Here is a 21,311-nt window from a genome sequence, read left to right on the forward strand (position 1 = left end):
ATCGCCGCACACACCGTGTAGTACATAAGAACCTGCAGTAACGAGGTCATTTCGCAATTTCGAGTCTGCCTTTCGGGCGCAGTCATAATCGTACGAATTCTTGGCCATACACACCACGGAACCCCGAACTTCGATGGTCTTTACCAATAGTCCGGTGAAAGTGTTACGTGATTTGTATAATTCGCAGGAATCGGAATCCCACAGTTTAACACAACTGCTGCTTTAGAGAGAACGTATACTTCTCTCATCTAAGCCACCAAATCATCCAAATAATGTACCGCAACAGTCCACGCTTCCGAACAAAACTATTCCATTGAATTCGTTCGTGAAGTATCGCATTCGTGAAATGGCAACGGGACAATTCGAAGTCAATCTCGTCGCTGGGGAAAATTGACAAATGTATACTTTCCAAAAACAGATTATGGAATAATTTAAATTCTATAAAAAAAAGTGCGAAACATTTTAGTGCATTCAAGTGGAATAATCACAGATATCAGTGAATAAATAAAGTGTATTTTAATAAAAAGTCATTCAGTGAACCGACAATGTGGTTCGGCATCTGGACGCTCGTGATTGTGTTAATTTTGAAAGTGCTGCTCGATAGCAAACGAACGCGAAAATCTCCCCCAGGTAATGAATTTCATGCAGAAGATTCTTAAATGCCGCGAAATTGCCGAATTTTCCGTAGTTCGATAAATATATTTCATATAATTAGATTGCGAATCTTTATGCAAAATAAAAAATTTAGTAATCGATTGCAAGTAATTGGAAATAGGAAGCTGTTTCGAACTTTAATCACTTTAGCATATTCTCATTTTATTGATAAATATATGAAGTCTACGTATAATTGAGATTTCTATGTTAGAATTATGCCAGTTTTAACCTTTTAACTCAGAGATGTTTAATTTGGCGAACATTTATTTATTACATTATTTATTATATACGGGTGATATAACCCATGTTTTAACTCACAGAGGTTATTCTTTAAATTTTCTATAAAAATGACACAGACGACACTGTTATTAAAAACATGTATTAATTTGCCGCAATCAAATTATTGCATAGATAATAAATAAACAGAAATTATTAAATAAGAAAAATATTTATCGAATTAGAAAGAAAGTGAAAAGTTGTCACGTGTAAGATAACATTGGACGCAAATGGTGAATTAATTTATCCTCCTCGGTTAGAAGGTTAATGCTTCGACTTTTTACAAATAAGCTTTCGAGAGCTGCATGTAATAACCATTTATTTTATTTGAACGAAGGACCCCTGGGTTTGCCTATCGTTGGAAACTTATTCTATATCGCAAAGCTGATGAGGAGAGAGAAAATTTCCTCCAACATTTGGAACCGCTTGGCGGAGAAGTATGGGCCGGTTTTTAGTATTAAATTAGGTATACAGGAACCGACCATTATAGTTTCCGGAATTGATGCTATTACCGAGATGTTGAATAAACCGGAATTCGATGGCAGACCAAACGGATTTATGTTCAAATATAGATGCGGTGGTACTCCGCAAGGAATATTATTTACGGACTCGAGTATTTGGCATAGTCAAAGAAGGTACAGTTATAATACTTAATAGAATTTTGCGAGCTACTTCTGAAATTGATTTTGTTGATAATACGGTTTTATTTGATATAGTTATAGTATATTTCCATTCATTGTAACTCCAATATCTATGTAGAAATTTTATAATTATTTGATCATACAGTATACTATAATAATTAATATACCTGAAAATTTTATAATACTACAATCGAATCAGTACTAGTTAAAATATCGTGTAAACTGCTTTGAAAAATGCCGATTTGAAATTTTTTATTGTGTTTTATTAATATCTTATATATTTCCTTGTATAAATTTTAGTTTTGCATGCACAGATTTGCATTGAGGACCCTGAGGCAACTCGGTTTCGGAAAGTACTCGATGGAGTATATACTTCAGCAGGACGCAAGCGCATTAACAAATATGTTAATTCAGCTAACAGCAAATGGGACGCCGATCAGCATCGGTTCCCTTACTTGCGTCGCCGTCGTTAGCCATATTTGGTTCCTACTGGAAGGGACGAAGTACGTAGTTGCACGAAACGATATCGCATATTATTACACAACATATATTTACGTTTACTTTTTAAACTGTGCGTTTCGTTGCAATGTGCAGATTCGAAGTGGGTAAAGAGACTCCCCAATTAAAAGAGGCGATAAGCGTGTTAAAAGATTTGATGAGAACTGGAAACCTTTCTGGCGGCATTGTCAATCAATTTCCGTTTCTTAGACACCTTTTCCCCCACTTAACGGGATACAGATTGTTCGAAGAGCGACAGAGTCGTATAAATAAATTCTTTCTAGTAAGTTGTATAAACTGTTCGTAATGACGCATTCGATTTTTTTTATGTGGATATATAACAACGAAATAACTTGTTAAAACTGAGAAATAAACTTATAACTCTCACTCTTCGAAGTTTAAATTGTTCGTTAGTCTAAAATTATTATTATTATTCGCATCAATAAGGTGATTTATTTACACGATCTTCCTATTTTCTTGTTTCGTATAATAGTTCAGGGAGCATATTACTAATTATTATAATTATTATATCATAATTATTAATATTACACATTACTAATTAAATGAATTATTCAATAATATTAAAAAATTAAATAATACGTGTTAATAACTTGTTGTTTTACAGTACAGATATTATTTTTGACTTGTGTTCTTACGTTTATAGGAGGTGATATCGAGACATAAAGACAATAAATCGTTTGGGGAAAGCACGAATTTTATAGACTCCTACTTGGAGGAAATTGAAGTGCAAAAGAAGAAGTCACCATACACTCCCTTCACTGGTAATTCTTCTTTCCATTTTTACTTTTCAATTCGGGACAGCACTCATATTTGCGTGCCGAAAATATATAAAAAAAAAATAATATAATTGTATATCATGTCACTAGTTACACATTGAATACTTTCTTTACTGGTAACACTTCCTTTCCTTATTCTTGCATTATTAATTGTAGACGAATTTTCGTGTTTCTTTATATACGTATCGAAAAAAGTACCGGAGGGATGTGAATAATTTAAATTATTAGATTAGTTGCATATACAAGCAATAAAATATTTAATCTAATATTAAAAAAAGTAGGTCCTCTACATTCCATGTTTTTATTGTACGAATACTTATGCCTTGCATATTAATATTATAATTCTTTGTTCATTCTACAATTCTTGGATATACTAATTCCTGACAAATTGCTATACAAACTACGTCATTACTAACTGCAGCCACTTGAATCCACCGACACAGGCTTAGGATACCGCGTTGATTGAATCAACTCTATAGCAGCATAAGACCGGTTTAGTGTTCAATTACGGTAAAACGGTTAAACGACGATTCAAAGTTTGAGAAGTAATTTCGATGAACCGGTTATGGTGTTTAAATTAGGTCACCGCGTGATCAAATCTTTTCGACGTATTTAACTCACGTACGACACGAATACGTGAAAAAATCAAGATTTAATTCATATTTTGTTACAATTCTAGCAGCAATGAAGAACTTCGTATTTGTACTATTATGTACTACATACAATATACATATTATTTGTACTATTTGTACTATATGCACTAATACGTGGACCGCGAGTCTTATGCATTTATGTCGAAATTGTGTATGTACAAATTGAAATGGTAAAGAGATTGTTAATGCTACGAAGAATGTCAAGATATTTAATTTCAGTTGATTAAAATTATTGAAGAGAGGAATGTTCCATTTGGTTTCTACTTGTTCCAATCGATACAGAAAAATATTCTGCGCAAACATCCGCCGTCTAATTATTACTATAAAATGTAATGGACAATATGTCGAATATATGTAAACTGTACAACAATTTGTACTATGGATAACAATATTATCCATGGATAAAGGAAATATTTTTTTGCAGAAAAACAATTGCAAGTCGTACTGAAAGATCTGTTTACCGCCGGTATAGATACAACAGACAATATGATTGGTTTTGTCATAGCATATCTCGTAGTACATCCTAATGTACAGCTTAAAATACAAGATGAAATCGACAAAATTATAGGGAGAGATGTTAGTCCTTCTCTTAACGATAAAAACCGGTAAGTCATTCGTTTAGTAAATTTAATTCTCTTCAGTTAATATTCCAGTACATGTTATGCCTATTTTTTAAGTTACGCATGCATTTAGGTTCTCTTTAGTCATTTAATGTATTAATAATTTATGATAAATCATAAATAAAGATATAAATAAAGTACAATCCATTCTAACAGCCATTTTACTTCGACTTCATTTGAAGTCCAAAGAGAACTTGCTAATTATGTTGTTGCATTATTGTTGATTACGATATAAATGAATTAAAATAATGTAGCAAAAGATGAAATTTTAAATCATTTTGGAAATGTGCGATGTATTTCGGCAGACCTTTTTTAAAAAGTATTATCTAGTGGAAAATGCATCAGACATAACCGAAAAGTGTTCGTAGTTTAAGAGCAACTAAAAATATTTCCAATCCAATTATCAACATATCGGTTTCAGATTGCCGTACCTGAACGCAGTTTTGATCGAAGTATCAAGGCTGGCGAACGTTACTCCCACTTCTCTTCCTCATCGAGCATTATCCGACTCCAATTTATTGGGTTTTGAAATCAAACGAAACTGTACATTACTAGCCAATTTCAGAAGCGTACATTTAGATAAGGAGCATTGGGGCGATCCGGAAGTATTCCGACCAGAGAGATTCATCAATCAAGAAGGAGAATTTGTTGATGACCCATGGGTTATGCCTTTTGGAATAGGTACTATTTCTACAATTAAATAAACTGAAAACTTGACCGAAGAAATAGGCAGTCCGCCATTGAAAAGATGAAATACGAGTCCAACTCAATAATTTTGTGACCCTTATCTTCAAATAAATTTTCATAAATAACAATTAACTTATTAATAATAATCAATAATTGGATGAAAGTAATTTAAATCTTGACATTATTTGTTCGACCACTGCGGAGATTAAGCTTAAATTAGGAAACCTGCTTAACAATGACTAGTTCGAATTTTTTTAAAATTGATAGTTTAGGAATTTATCCTTTATTTTAAATAATAATGTTAGTTTTGATCGTTTTTGGTCATTTATATTATTTTCTTTACAGGACGCAGAAAATGTTTGGGCGAAGGAATGGCGAAAAACACGGTCTTCCTCTTCATAGCGTGTCTTTTGCAAAAACTTAATTTCACTGTCCCGGAGGATCATCCTGAAATCGGACTTCACGGAATCAATGGTATTGTTACTTCTCCGCCTAAAATGGAGATCGTCGTTACTCAAAGATAGGGGTTTAATTATTCCAAAACGTATTTTTGTAACTACGTGAAAACACAATGAATTCCGTCGCTTCTATAACGTACACATTGTTAAATCTATGTTATATTGCAATATTCACTAATTTATTCTCCTAATTCGAGTATTCGAGGTATACGAAAAATTCAAATTACTTCGAAAGTAAATTTTATGAAATTTTCGAAATCTCAGAATAAAATTACTGCTGTTTGTATTAATCATCACTGAACTGGATCTTTATGTATTATAAATATGGTACGTAAGTTGTATGTCAGAAAGGTACATATAAACGAACGTTAACTGTGTTTATCATACTATGTTCATCGCAAAGAATTTTCTACTCGATGTAAGAAATATTTCCCTTCTTTAGATATTGCATAATAATCATGTACATCAACAATAACCTTAACCCTGACATAACTTTGACATAATAATATCAATAAATTAATAAAATGTTTATCAAATTCCTTATCATGATTTTCATATTATAAAACGTGAATTTGACTAATTAAATAAATTCAATCGATCTTATCACTCTCCATGAACACCATTGTGAGTCAGTGTGTAAATATTGTTACGTGAGCGCAGTCGCGGCATGTTGAATAATAACGTCACGACTTTAATAACAACAGAACTCTTTATTCGGGAAAGGGGGGACTTAATATTCGTCCGGTTACCGATCCTTTCAATTATAATCATGGCTCAATCAAATCAAAACTCTGAAGCTGCTAAATCTTTCTTAATGTGCAATGTTAGAAAAATACTGAAGATGAAACAGGACTCATTGAACATGATGTGCGAAAGTCCAATGTCAAACCTTAAATTAATCGAACGCTCTTCCAAATGCTTAAGAGACCCTAACCCTCTAGCCTACACAATGACATGTCTATCCACAAAGTACCCAATAAGTATAGATAAGGCCAAAGCTTATGAATTCAAATTGCCCACTAGATATTGGATTAAGAACAACAAGAAGATCCCAGATACTCATTATCATGGGAGAGTTTTATGCAAAAAAGAACTGGTGGGTAAATGAAAGCGAATTACCGAATACTGACTGCTTGAAGGTAATCAATGTATTAATGAAGCAACATAGAAAAGAAGTGGAGGATTATCACAGCATTGATTGGAGGGCATCTAGGATCTCATTTGGAGCTCCTAATGTTGAAAGGAAATTAGTTCCTACAAGGATCCTGTTAATATCCATCAATAGAAATTTCAAGGAGCAGGCAATCAAACAAACTCTGATGCCTCAATTCACTATTCCTTACTCTTGCTTTTCTAACGAAACATGTCCGCGTGTTGTGACTGAAAACGTTAGGGATGACGGTGCGTTGAATCGCGAGTTCGGTAGTGTCTCTTTTCCGACTTCTGTTCCTTATCGTGCGAAACCCGGAAAATTTAATGGGTCAGGTTCGTGGACGTTATATTTAATGCAATTTTTGACATTAGCTAAGATTAATAATTGGAACGACCAGACAAAGGCCGTAGCGTTGCTAGATTCGCTTGAAGGGGAGGCTCTTTCGGTGTTAGCGTGTATGGAAGAATCCAAGCGGACCATTTTCGATGAGTTAGTGGCAGGTCTTAATACTCGTTATGGCAACGAGCATTTGGTTCAGTTAGATCGTTATAAATTTTATAATTACAGGCAAGGGGTTGGGGAGTCCCTTCAGGCAATGGCCGAACTTTGCTTATTGTCTCGTTCGGTTTTCGCGGGCCTTCCCATCGAATGTCAGGATAAGCAGACGCGGGAGAAATTAATATTTTTATTAAACAACAATTTCATTTGTTATTTCTCCTCCCTTTTTGAATTTGTTATTTATCAGATTTTTCAAAATTCTTGCAATTTCTTTCCGAAATTTTATCAAACTTCGTAAAACGAGATTTAAACATATCGTTCAGGTTCAGACACTTTTGGCCGGTACTAAGAGGGTTAATAACAACAGAACTCTTTATTCGGGAAAGGGGGAACTTAATATTCGACCGTTTACCATGACGTCTCTCTCAACTCTGAGTCGTTTTTGTTAAGTCGTTGCTCAGGAGATATTTACCAAGCAACGATGCCACAAGGAACTCTCGATATCAAAAGATATCGATCCATATTCGTAACAATATGTATTTTTAATTGGTTTGAACGTATCGTGTTCCTTACGTTTTTCGTAATATTACAATATTTCTAAGATAACAGGTATTGTTACAAAAAGTAACAGTTACTCTGAAATTTTCTAGGATAAAAATCGTTAATAAAAAGTTGCATATTATCGAAATCTAAGATGATCAACATATAATATAAAGAAAAAATTCAAAGGGCTAGATGTTTAAATAATATCGATTTTTGTTAATAAATGTTATGAGTGATCGAGAACAATTTCTCTTAACAGTACCATTTGACAACAAGAGAAAAAAGATTTCGATTCTAATCAATGAAATAATTGTTATCCCATGACTTGATTTCTCTTTAATTGTAACAGACATGGTTCCTGGTTACACATAATTACAGAACTATTGTGTTAACGTTGTTGTTTATGAAATATTTCTACATACAGTATAAATTTTTAAAATTGGCGCTACGTTCATTATAATGACTTTAGTTTCTCTTTCTGGCTACAAGACGGCGACGGTGAACCGAAAAAATTGTCAAGTTAGAAATCAATAATGCTTTATATTTTGCATCATGTTTGTATGAGCCAGTTACAGACTCCGAGAATTTCAAATTTACAAGTAAACGTAAAATAAAGAAGAAACAATACAAATTATTGGTAATGCATGTTTTATTTCATTTAAGAAAGGAAACAGTTGATGCATCGAAGATTTTATACATTAACAAATTTGGATGGTAGGAGGTGAGAATTATATAAATCTTCATTAATATAAGCAGAGAAAGTTTGGTCAACTATACATACTGTATTTAGATTGGTATCGTGTTACAGGTTTAAAGAAAGAGGCTATCAGTTTTTAACCATATGATGAATGTAAGTATGCGTTTAATGATTTTATTACTCTGTAAATGTAAACACTTTCATATTTTCAATTTAGATTTGTAACTGTTAAAATATTCATGTGGCTTTCGCTTATTATTTCAATATAAAATATGTCAGTGACAATAATAATTACTTCATATTTTATTATTATTTAGGTCCTTGATGGTTAATAGACATTCGGTTCTATTCCTGGATAATATGGCAAAAAGGAATCAGGATCCAATTGTATTGTGTTACTACGACTGTGTAATCAGAGAAAGCGATATAAGATTACTTCAAGGACCGCTTTGGTTAAATGATGTCATAATAGGATTTTATTTTGAATATTTGGATATCACAATTAACCAGAATGGAAAGAAAGATATATACTTTATTGGTCCAGAATTAACGCAACTACTGAAACTGACTGATCCGTCTCAATATGATATATTTTTAAATCGTACAACTATATCAGAATGCAAGTGTATGCTTTTCCCTTTAAACGACTGCGATAGCAGAGAATCAGCTGGAGGGTCGCATTGGAGTTTGCTAGTGTATTGCACACAAGAAAAAACATGTTATCATTTTAATTCGTTTAGAGGTTGTAATTATGCTGCTATGAAATTAGCAAAGAATATAATGAATTATGTGCTTGACAAGGATGAACCAGAGAAGAAATTTGCTGAACCAAATTGTCCTCAACAAGATAACGGATACGATTGTGGAATTTATGTTTTGTGTTTGACGGATATAATTACAGAACACATTTTGAAAACAGGACGAATAAGTGGATGTGACTATAGCCAAACTAAGAGTTTGGTTTCTAGGAAACGTAAATATTTATTGGATTTGATAGAAGAATTGAAGGCGAAAGAAAGTGCTAAAAAATGATAACTATAATTTGCTGTCGATTCAAAACTGTTATATTTTTTTAAATATTTTGGGTACATGTATTGTAAATTCAGTTTACATTGTTGTAATGATACAATATATTATGTATGTTGTTAATATAGAGATAAATAAAAATGATATTTTTTATGAAATTTTCACAGTTGAAATATTTTATTGAGATATATCTTCAGAAGTAATTTCTGTAGACATTATATGGTTTTACTACACAAATTCTATATCATCTTCGTGCTTGTAAAATTTACTTAAATCAATTCTGATGTTTTTATTATCGTGGTATAGTTGTAATGAAAATGATATTTGTGAAAATTCGAAAAACGCAATTGCGCAATTGGATATCCCTTTATTATATTATAGTTTTCTAAAATAAATACTTATTAATTTACTTTATTCATGTCGATAGAAGTAACAAAGCTATTTTAGATTTCGATCATACATGACCTACTTTATAAATTCATTGGTTCGTTTTATCACTCCATTATTTGTATATGCGCGTATATATGTGTGCATGGTAAACTTGAATCGAAATCGTCAAAGTGCCGCCTAACGAGAATAGTATTCGTAATTAATTATATAACTAAGCGTATTTTATCTTATTACACATTGTTTGCATGCGTGACATATGTTAGAAATAGACTATGTCAACTAATAACAATTGAAATAATTCAAGGAATTTCCGTATCATCAGTGTTCACGTTCCATTAGAAATATAATTAAACTGTGAATCATATACCGTTTCTTATCTTTTGAAACTCGGCAAAAATAAATGTTTAAGGTAGTGCTACAAAATTTATTTTCTTTGCACTATGATAAAACCCTTAATAAACCAAAGAAATTCTTTGGGTAGCTGTTTCTATAAATCTGTTCGTAAAAATTAATATTTCCATAAAAATTTGCAGTCCAGATATAACTAAGGAAAATCGTTAACAAAACAAACAGAAAAACTATTGCATCATAGTAGGAACAACCAGTTATTACTATATTAAATATTCATAATAAAAAAAATAATTATCTTTATTTTTTAAATAGGTATTCAAGTACTTCTGCAATACTCCAATAAAAACTAAAATGTTCCGTTTAAAAGTTCAGATTAGTTTTTGTATAAACAACAAACGTGTTAATAATATGTATATCGTAGAAACGTTTCCATGAACAATGTAATATATTTAATAATACAACACAGGCGACGATAGTAAGGCGGCTGACGTATATTGCCAAACATTAATCTCAGATACCATTCAGAGGCATGCCCACGATATAAAATACACGCATCGAATCATACCTAGTAGACTCCGGCAGTTTATCTCTTAGTTAGCTCGCGAAACGTTAAAGGAGCCAGACAATATTCGTTAATCCTAACTATTCGATTCCTTGTGTGTTTTTGAGTGTTCTTCGTTTGTTCGTGTGAAAACCTGTTAAGTAGACAACAACGTGTCACGATTATTCGGACTATCCTTCAAAAAAGTTAATTATTAATATATATATATATAATGATGATTTTCTAAAATAGAATTTGGTCCAGCATTCCGCGGTCTACCAATACGCACATTGCCGATCGTTGTTTGTTATAGAATCGAACGAAATATACAGACTGCCAAAGGTAAAACGATAAGTGTATTAAGATGTAAGGAATGTTTTAAGTTGCCTTGATCACAGACGACTCTCCGTCATCGCGAAAGACGCTTTATCGACCAGAATAAACGGAAGGAGAGAGAGATACTTTAAGTGCTTAAACCCGAAACGACTATGATAGCGTCTTTGTTATCAACTTAAGTCGTACTATTTCGTAGACAGAATCTCTGATATCATCGAAGGATCGGCCACGTTAAGTGGAAGTTCGGGAATAAAGTGACATGTAAACTTTCTCCGATCCAAATCGATGAGATCTGACCATGTCGGTGAAGCAAAACGGGCCCGAGCTTGAGAAAAATGGTAAGCAAGCGAAAGAGAAAAAGGAGGATGATCAAGATCCAGATGAAAACTTCGATCCGCCTGACGGTGGCTGGGGCTGGATCATCGTGATAGCCGCAGGATTCTCGAATGTGAGTGAAACATTTACCAACCTCGCCGATACGAATATATATATATATATTCCTATACGACAAAGAAAACCGGTTCTATAAATGCATCTGAGAAATTTCGTTGCTCTTTCACGGGTTTCCCAGTTATCTAGAAAGCTGACTTAGTTAAAGACACGATTTTCGTCCCCCGCCGATCAATCGAACGTCGTTTGTAACACTAAATCTACCCACGGTCAGAAAAATGGCCGGTCTCTTATCTTACGATTCTACGAACTTTAATGACTCTGCCGTCGGAAATGCTCGGATTAATTATATATCATTGGAGGAACTTTTTTCAAACGAAAGCTCCACAAAATGGATTCGAACTTCTTATTTTTACGTGGCCGTAACACCAGTCGCTATTACCCCACGGTAGGTTTAGTGGACACCCGATCGAATCAAAAGCACTGTACCATGATGTAGTAATCGATGTCGTTGTCACAGATGAATTCACTGTTTATGCAATTCTTTCAGTTTTGCATATTGCCGATGTTGCAATCGTTCGGTTTAATATTCAGAGATAGATACGCTGAGTTGGGTATCAGCACGTCGCAAACAACAACCATTTTAAATATAAATAGCGCCGTGACGGCTTGCACAGGTAAGGCATTTTTCTTTTTTTTTTTTTTCGTCAACCAGTCATTGTCAGACGAATCTTCTAAAATACGCGCTCGCCTTTCGTCTCCGCATACCCGTGCTCACCTTTTATGCGCGTGTCCGTTATCGAAAGATGTAGCTGTCCGATAGGGACTGATAATACGACACGTCGATTACATACCTTGTAAAAAGGGGACGCAGACTTATTCCAGCTCGCGACTGGCGGCACTGTTCTACGGCGGGCTTATTCGTTAATCGCTATTCCATAATAATCATGCCGACTGCGTGTGATTTCATAAGGATTTGTAGCAATATGTTTGCGATACGCGCGCGCTTATCTGTACGTGCAGCAAATCTCATTGTTTCGCAACGTTGGGCATAAATCTTCGAGCATGCTTATTGTTAGCGGTAATAAAAAAAAGATGCGTGAAGAAACTTTATGGTAAATAGTGTATTTTCCTCGTCGCGACAATTGCGGTAACAGGAAACGCAAGAGATCCAAGAATTGCCTCGGATTTAAGGAAAAATCGAATTGGTTACTAAATGCGCGTAGGATTCCATTCAATAACACAGCTTACCGAAAAAAAATCATTTATTATTATTCGCTGGTTTAAATTTTGGTGACTTATGCTCATACATCGTAACGTTTACTATAAAGCAGTAATTACATGATATGCATTAGAGTATGTTTCATAATATTTAAGAGCAATCTATTAATAGGATTGTTTATTGAGCATTCTATAAAACACTGTTTCATCAAATTATATATTGAGATATTTTGCAATAAACTGTTCGTAATCTTTCGTTGTGGGCACATTAATTAATTTGATTAATATAAACGATATCATTATGCGTAATCAAATTAAGATAAAACCTTAATCTTTCTAGGTTAATATCGGTAATGCCATTAAAGCTAGTAAAATTAAAGTAAAACCAATGCTTTCATTTTTCTGGACTATTCTTTTTGTTCAACACGCATAATAAAAGAAAAGTACATTTTAATCATTCATTATTAGATATCAGATTGCTCATACGCAAGCATCAAATTCTTCTATTGCTGGTTTTCTTAAAAAAAAGATAATAATAAAAAAAGCTACCCACCTCTTGATAACTAATAAACTGCATAATAAATGAACAGGAGTATGCAACAATGAGATAATGCTGATTTGTAGCATTTATGGTCATCTTAATGGAATTATTTTTACTATTGTAGGTTTATTCAATGGCCCGCTATTTAGGAAATACAGTTTCAGACAGGTAGCTTTTGTCGGCGCTCTTATTAGCGCCATATCGATCACGATACTGTCAACTATGAAATCTTTCGTCGGTGCTTTAGCGTTCTTCTCCGTCTTTTACGGTAATTATTTTATTTCATCCAAGTACTGTTCCTTTTATCAACAGCGCTGGAACCTATAATTTACCAGATTCTTAATTTCAGGTATCGGAATCGGCATAACATTGTCAGCGAATGCTTTAGCTCTGAATACGTATTTTAAAAAGAAAAGGAGAGTAGCGACCGGTTTCAGTTGGACTTGCACGGGTCTAGGACCTATCATAATACCGCAGGTCATTGCAGATCAAATAAGATTAACCCCTTGTGTTAACCCCTTTAATATTTTCTTTAATAACATCAGATCATTTTTCTTTCTTCCGTTGTCTTTATTTCGTTTGGTTCCTAGACTTTAATATTAGAAAAAATCAATTTGATTTCGATTTGGAAGAAATTAATGATATTCATATTTAATAGCTCTTACATGGAATCTTTATCACGAGTCTGACTCGTTATTATAGTGCAAGGGTGATAAATTGAAAAATTGAATAAATTTATTTAATTAATTGATAAATATCGATAATCAATAGTGTGGACCAGGGCTCGAAATTAATCAATACGCAACACGATGATCCCCTAAATGCTGCTGACACGTATACAGACACATGCGCCTGAGGCGCTCCGAGTTGCGGTGACCACGAGAGGCGGGATGAGCGACGATCAGGAGGCATAGCCCTCGCGATACTCGTGCTGCGTGCTGATTAATTCCGAGCCCTTGCGCAAAATCAATGAAATGCGAATATGTAATACAAAAGGTACAGTGGGCTGCATTAATATTCGGACGCCATCGTATTTGAGAAATTTTTACTCCGTTTCTTTACTGTTTCTTGAATTAATTAATTTATAGGTTTTTAGTAAGTCAGAACACTTACTTTATATTCTAAAAACATAAGTTTTATTTATATAATTTGTACAGTTTTATTGTTTAATGATATTAAATGAACTAGTGCTTAATTTTGACGTCGCAAAAATATTGGGACATTCCGTACGCTTTGTAGATCAAGTGCCCTGTTAAGATGAATACTTTGCTTGATGGCAATGTTTGCAAACGTATGATGTAAATATTATCTCATAGAATTAGTTTCACTTGAAATCTTGTTCGTGTTGCACATATCAGCTGTGAATATGCCACGTAAAGGGAATAATACCTCGTTTAATATACGTCAACTTGTCATTTATCATCGCGAAACAGGATAATCGTATAGAGAAATCGGGATATTATTAAATTTGAGCAAGAGCACTGTTGCGGACATTGTACGAAGATATAATCGTGAGGGTAGAATTGAATCTATCCGTCAAAAAGGTCGTCTAAAGTTACTTAACGATCGCGATAAACGTAATATTATTAGGAAAATAAAAGTAGACCCTAGTTTAAGTGATTAACGATATTAATCGAAAGAAGCGATTACTTTCCGCTAAAACATACACTTCTAAAGAAGAACCATGGTGGAAAGATGTAATTTTTGCAGACGAAAGCAAATATAATATTTTCGGGGCTGTTGGACACAAACTTATATGGCGTGAAGCTAACGAAGAGCTCCTTACTAAGAATCTTAAACCAACGTTGAAACACGATGGAGGAAGTGTGATGGTTTGGGGATGTGTCTCAGCTGCTGGAGTGGGTGAATTAGTTTTTATTAATGGGTCTTTAGACAAAAATAAATATTTAAATACTAAAAAGTGCTATTAATATGAACATTCGTAACAATTTTAAATTTTACCAAGGTAATGACCACAAACATAAATCGCGTATACTTCAAGAATATTTATTATATAACTGCCCAAAAGTATTGAAAACTCCTCCCCAATCACCATATTTATATTCGCTTAAAAATTTATGGAATTACTTCGATCGTTAAATCAGAATGTCGCCAATAAAGTCCAAAGAAGAATTAAAATTGCGATTAACCGAAGAATGGTCACGTATTCCATTAGAATATTTAAATAAAATTATTTCTAGTATGCTTAAACGATTAAACCATGTAATTAGGCAAAAGAGCAATCCAAGAAAGTATTAACATCGATTTATTTTTGTTAAAGTACATGTACGTCCTTAATGACCAGATTATAATTTGTAAAGTGTCCGAATATTTTTGCGACGTCAAAATGAATCACAATAAAACTATACAAATTCTGTAAATAAAGCTTATATTTGTAGAATATAAAGTAAGTGTTCTAACGTATTAAAAAACTATAAATTCATTAATTCAACAAACAGTAAAGATACAGAGAAAAAAAATTTCTCAAATACGATGGTGTCCGAAGAACATTCAACGAATGCGGGAATTTATGAAAAGTTTCATCTCAATGATTAACTCGATTTATAGATAATCACATTGTTGATGCCCGTGTACGATGTAGAAGGCACTACTCTAATTATCGGTGGACTTACGTTTAACGGAGTCGCGTGTGCTCTGTTGCTGCAACCCGTGTCTCGACATCTGAAAAAGAAACGGGTTACAGATCAATTAAATGCCATCGACGACGTAGAATCTGAAGAGCCATCAACTTACATGAAGGTACATCCGCATAATAAATGATCTCATAAAACATGGAAGAAAATCCTTACCACTGATCGTCAAGAGTTATTCGTGTTTACGTTTATATGCAGCGTGTTCGTCTTGAACACCGCAAATAAAGCCAAACGTTGCATTAACCCTTTGCACTCCAATGGTGACTCTGAAGCACCACTAAAATTATTCTATTACGTTCTAAAATAATTTTTATAACAATACGGTTTAGATTGAAAAAATCGTTGAGCAGTGAAACTGTTGCTATGAGACGCAAGAATCAATTTCGAACGCATAAAAGTACACTTTATCCTTTAAAATAAAAATACTATGAGCTAGGAAAATTATTTCAGATTTACAGTTAAAATGGCTTCAAGTGCAAAGGGTTAAGCAACAAAGTCTTAATTGTCACATTTAAGTATCGTGTCCTCCGTATGACATTAAGTGTCAGTAAAAAATAAATATATATATTGCACACCGAGGCTATGAAACTTGTAAAATAATAATATGAAGTTGCTTAACACATTATCGACCGGTAGCCTATAAATCGGTTGCCATAGTAACCCTTAGTTTTTTATTTATTATTGAGATAAACATGTTAGATTGCACTGCAAGCTTGAATATTATTATATAACTGTTTAAATATTAAATATCTCTCGCGATTAATAAGATAAATAAACTCAAAATAGAAACGAAAATTTTTACGACCGGATGACTGGTAGATGAAGTGTTAACAAACGTTATTAATAATTACACATATTTATTTTGAAAATTGTCAAGTTGCTGTAGATCTTGCTTGTTAAGCTTCAAGTTACTAAGTAAATAATTATAAGGAATCTGCGATAGTGGTAGCTATATCTTTCACAGGTCGAAACGGAACCATCGGCCGAGAATAAAGACAATACTTGCGAAAGCGAGGCCTCGGAGAATATCGATGACAATGACCGAAGCAGTTACGGCGCTTTGAGTCACGCGAAAGAGAAGTTCAGTAGCCAGTATTTATATTACGACGATGCAGAAGACGGCGCTTCCGGTATAGACGTTATAGCACCGGGTGTTTTCATGATGTCACGGGCCAACGACGGCTGGTAAGCACGAAACACCAAAAACTGTAATTCAATAATAAAAAAGTATGTTAATGTAACAGGTATTCGAGAAAAAATACTTCGACCACGTCGGTCTCATCGAGAGCATCGAAGAAGGAGGAGCTTCTCAAATCTCCTTATCGGAAAATGTCGTTGCCTATGTCTAGGCAATCCAGTCTAGTTAGAGGATCGTCAGTAAGAAGTATTAATAGGTAAATTCAATCGATCTAAGAATATCATTAACTTACTAGCTTGCATGGTGATTAACACAGATTAGTGTAACGTTGTACCAAATAATAGAATAACGTTAACACCCTGTCAAATAATAGGGTAATTTTTCCTTACAAACTACGACATAATTAAAAGAAAATAAGGAAAATTATTTCATTTTCTACATTTGAAATTTCCATCTAGTCAATTGCATTTATACGAAGCGTTATTAAAATAATTCTACTTGTGGGCATTGTATTTACTACTACATTATTAAAATTATTGTATTTGTTTAAAAAATAAAATTACACAGAGGCGCAACGCTGTACTATTTCCCAGTTGCATTTTTTGCAATAATAAGAGAGTGACAATTTTTGTTTCTTTTATTATATTTATGCACTTCCGTTTCTAGACGTTGATAACAGAAGAATTTATTTCGATGTAGTGGAAATTAATAACATTAATATTTATTAGATCCTGCATGAAATCTGTATCGCGAGTCTGACACGTGATTATAGTGCAGGGAGATAATATGGTCTGTTATATTATTTTCAAAGATTAATTAGAGTAACCGGTCTGTCAAAGAATGATAGAAAAGGCCGTCGTAAAAATTCTCTATACAATGTTCGTAGACAATACAGTGAAAATGATGCTGTCCGGAAACGAGTGCCTGGATATCAACCGAATACGCAGCCTCTTATAATTGCCAATAAATTCAACGAGAAATCTGACGACTGCAAAGATCCTCTCAACAACCGACTGGTTGAGCAAACCACTGTGATACCCGAGGAGGCGGAATCGTATCAATTATTAGAACACGTAAGTATTAATATATAATAATTACAGATAAAATTTTCTATTTTGCGAATAACGCGACAAGGATTTGAATAAATTTAAATAAAATAACAGAGAGTTTTGAAAATCTTAGTAACGCTGTAAAAACATAATTATTTAAGATAAGGAAAATTATTTAAGATAACATGTGCATCTCCTCCTATCGCCTCAGTTTCTAAAATAAATTAAAATATTTGTAAAAATCAACGTGTTTTGCATGTTCTCATGCTTCAATCATCCTAAACTATTTATATCAATTTGTATTTATTTATATTTATATTAATATTTAAACTATTCTCTAACAGCATATAATTTAATGTTGAATTTACTGATTTATTAAAAAAAAACTCCATGAAATAATTCGATGCAAGAAAACATGAAAGATTGTTATAATTAATAATTTGCAGCCTTTATTCAAATTAATTTCTTCGGAAAGTCCATGGGAATAATAATAAAATTGACAGAGCGTCAATTTTTATTAGTGTATTCAATGCAAACGCAAATATTATTAATGCATTGTTGATCGGCAATTTTACAATATCTGGTCATAAGAAAACGAATTAACGCGTTACCAGTCATCAATAGAAGTATTTCAACAAAAGTATTTCAGTATACAGATGAGAATATAGATATAGTCAATATGTCTTTATAAGAAACGACGAGCTGCGTCAACTAATATATAAACAAATATATAACTCTAAATAAAAACGTTTAATTATTTCCGAATATAATATTTCGGTCAATAATTTTTTTGTTCATAGTTTCGATAACAGCAGAAATTGATAATTCTCGCTGTACCAACCTGTGTTACAGTATAGTTAAATAATACGTTCATTTGTCTGCTCGGAGAAACAGTAATTTTATAGTTTTAAATTCTTCGTGCTTCATCGATGTTTTATACAAAATAGTGTATGATGCATTTTTGAGAAACCTCATCCAACATATTTGCAACCGATTTACATGTTCTCCATTAGTGTTTCTTCTTATCTATTTTTTAATCGCATTTTGAAGATTTTTTTTATTGCAACGAAATTCTCTCGTCTCATTTCATGTAAAATGAATTTATCATGTTGACACTTAATAAGACACGTAATATAAAACAAATGTAAAATAACAGGCTACTGATCGGCAACCATCTGCTAAGCCACCTACCTCCGTCAATTGGACTTACATCACTTTCATAATCGATGATTATGCGATTTCATTTACCGATCAATTTTAAATTGTACAAAACATGGGAATTTATTGAGAAATTAAACACGGACTAGGTACACATACAAAATTTACATTAAACTAAGCACGAATTACGTGATATCTCATTTTCTTCAAAAATGGACTTAGACCACTTTCAAAATAAACGGTCCATGATGTTCAATTACATAACGCGATGTATTTTCGGTTCCAGGAGCACGCCAAAGAGGAACGGAAATCCTTCTGGCACACGTTGGTCATATTTTTCGACTTGGATCTACTCCGCGATCCCGTTTACGTGAATTTGATGGTGGGCCTCACGCTCGCCACTTTCACGGAGTTAAATTTCTCGCTGCTGACGCCGTTCATATTAGCCGAGTACGGATTCACGAAAATCCAGGTTGCGACGTTCATGTCGATCCTCGCCGGCATCGACGTGGTCACCCGATTAACGATCCCGTTCATAGCCAATCTTGTCGGATGGAGCAACAGAACATTCTTCCTCGTTGGTGTATGTCAAATGGCCGTCGCTCGCATCGGTAAGACACGTCCGAATGTTATTAATAGATTATCAACCCTTTGCACTCGAATGGTGACTCTGAGGCACCGCTAAAATTGTTACGGTACATTCCAAAATAATATTTATATTATGAAAAATTAAATTTCAAAAATTATTAAAAATATATTTGTTGTTGCATGAGTTACAAGATACAATTTCATATGCGTAAAAAAACATTTTGTCATATAAAATGGAAATTCAATATGTCAGAAAAGGAATTTCAGAATTACAGTAAAAATGGCTTCGAGTGCAAAGGGTTAACCCCTTGACGTACCATTTCCCTCACAGTCACCGCGATTAGGAACTTTTCAATTGGCACAATTTCTCAGAACATTAATGTTTATTCCGTGCCTGAATTGACTTAAATGCTTAAATATTAATAACAAGGGATTGGAATTTTATTCCAATTTTAAAGAACAGAATAACATGAATATTTAATTATTTGTTACCAGTAATTTCAAGTTATTATCAACCAGCAAATTATCACTATATCCCGTATCTTCTTTTTCCTGCTTTTCTTTCACGAAACATTCCATTTGTATAAGAAATCGTAATTTGACAAGACACATAATCAGATACGAAAAATATAAATGGACAGTACAGTTATTTTGAACAATGTGTACACAATATTCGACAATACACAAATGAGAAAAGGGGGATGATTTCAGAGGACATCGTAAAACGAAAATCAAAAACGGGGAAACTATGTTTTCAGCTTCGATTTCACATTCCTGTTGTAAATTGCATAATCTTGCGTGAACGATTGTTATTTGGAATGTAATGTTATCAGTGATACAATATCAGCGATAAGCCGATGAAATATCGAGTAATGAAACAGATATTTCATAATTCGTTTCATCAGAGAAATATTATTATTATAGTACAGTTTTACATTGCAACGACTTTACATATTGTTTCACCATCGTTAACAATTATGATTTTGAAATAACGAAGTTATATTATAGTGCTCTTAGTAGATCAAAAAGATTTTGAATATTAACAATTGAAAAAATGAAGTTAAAACAGTAATTTTTCTTACAGTTGTTCGCGTAAGATTATCATAAAAGATCGTCCCTTGTTTGCTTCTGACTATTGCATACTCTTGTCAATTATTGCATCGGATTGTATACCATGTTATCACATCAGATGATTGCCTTATCAGTTAAATAAGGAACTGTCGAGAGAACCTGTCATCGTGACTGGTGAAGTTTAAAAGAACTTTTAAGAACGTCGGAAAAAGTACATGGTTCTGAGCACAAATACACGGGAAGTTCAAATAAAAATTGTTTGTCTCTTTAATAAATCCTTGCATAATCGTGACCAGTATGTTTTACAAAGACGATTCATGTCGATGTTTATCTGCTAAATATTGGAAGGAACTTTTATAGCAAAGTACAAATACAATTCGGTTCGCAACGTGACACAACAGTTTATTCTGCAAATTATGAATAAATAAATTATGCAATCAGATCATAATTTCTGATAATCATCGTTTAAATTATTTTCTTCTATTATTCTTTTTTGGCGTTGCTACAACAATTTGTCAATAAATGTAGACATGCCTTTTATCTTGTTAATCAAAATATTCATTTTACAAAAATTACAAACCGAAAAGAGTTTCTTCCGTTAATAAAAAAAAAAACACTACAGTAAAAACAGAGTAAAGATGTTGCCGATTCATACGTTTTCTAGCACTTGAAAAATCTGCAC

General features: G+C 33.2%; 3 protein-coding genes across 4 annotated transcripts in view; all 3 read left to right on the forward strand.

Moving 5' to 3' along the window:
• Positions 1 to 545: 545 nt before the first annotated feature.
• Positions 546 to 5,414, forward strand: LOC144478965 (methyl farnesoate epoxidase). Its single transcript, XM_078197375.1, has 8 exons — positions 546 to 630; positions 1,268 to 1,565; positions 1,886 to 2,074; positions 2,166 to 2,352; positions 2,734 to 2,851; positions 3,944 to 4,124; positions 4,561 to 4,820; positions 5,172 to 5,414. The coding sequence occupies exons 1-8, from the start codon at positions 546 to 548 to the stop codon at positions 5,348 to 5,350; spliced, it is 1,497 nt and encodes a 498-aa protein (XP_078053501.1). The 3' UTR covers positions 5,351 to 5,414.
• Positions 5,415 to 8,003: 2,589 nt separating this feature from the next.
• Positions 8,004 to 9,334, forward strand: LOC144478922 (sentrin-specific protease 8). 2 transcript variants are annotated; one of them, XM_078197298.1, is made up of 3 exons: positions 8,004 to 8,199; positions 8,287 to 8,328; positions 8,493 to 9,334. In XM_078197298.1, coding segments are annotated over exons 2-3 (717 nt in total). In that variant the 5' UTR covers positions 8,004 to 8,199; positions 8,287 to 8,326; the 3' UTR covers positions 9,208 to 9,334. The 2 variants fall into 2 exon arrangements, with proteins under 2 accessions (XP_078053424.1, XP_078053423.1); XM_078197297.1 differs by having other exon boundaries at positions 8,005 to 8,199; positions 8,269 to 8,328.
• A 1,195-nt stretch (positions 9,335 to 10,529) lies between these two features.
• LOC144467860 (uncharacterized) overlaps positions 10,530 to 21,311 on the forward strand; it is a 17,217-nt gene continuing 6,435 nt past the window's right edge. The window contains exons 1-9 of the mRNA XM_078176840.1: positions 10,530 to 11,267; positions 11,760 to 11,886; positions 13,096 to 13,239; positions 13,321 to 13,448; positions 15,540 to 15,731; positions 16,590 to 16,810; positions 16,870 to 17,019; positions 17,650 to 17,836; positions 19,257 to 19,581. Of these exons, the coding sequence (XP_078032966.1) occupies positions 11,118 to 11,267; positions 11,760 to 11,886; positions 13,096 to 13,239; positions 13,321 to 13,448; positions 15,540 to 15,731; positions 16,590 to 16,810; positions 16,870 to 17,019; positions 17,650 to 17,836; positions 19,257 to 19,581 (1,624 nt within the window). The 5' untranslated portion in view covers positions 10,530 to 11,117. The remainder of the gene's footprint in view (positions 11,268 to 11,759; positions 11,887 to 13,095; positions 13,240 to 13,320; positions 13,449 to 15,539; positions 15,732 to 16,589; positions 16,811 to 16,869; positions 17,020 to 17,649; positions 17,837 to 19,256; positions 19,582 to 21,311) is intronic.

The sequence above is a fragment of the Augochlora pura genome, chromosome 3 (assembly GCF_028453695.1).
Source record: "Augochlora pura isolate Apur16 chromosome 3, APUR_v2.2.1, whole genome shotgun sequence".
Lineage (NCBI taxonomy): Eukaryota > Metazoa > Arthropoda > Insecta > Hymenoptera > Halictidae > Augochlora > Augochlora pura.

What these genes read in the sequence shown, in the direction of transcription:
- LOC144478965 (XM_078197375.1), top strand. Translation starts at nt 546, where the DNA reads ATGTGGTTCGGCATCTGGACGCTCGTGATTGTGTTAATTTTGAAAGTG. An exon ending in TTCCTACTGGAAGGGACGAA is followed by an intron (nt 2,075 to 2,165) that starts GTACGTAGTTGC and finishes TGCAATGTGCAG; the next exon opens with ATTCGAAGTGGGTAAAGAGA. An exon ending in GTATAAATAAATTCTTTCTA is followed by an intron (nt 2,353 to 2,733) that starts GTAAGTTGTATA and finishes TTACGTTTATAG; the next exon opens with GAGGTGATATCGAGACATAA.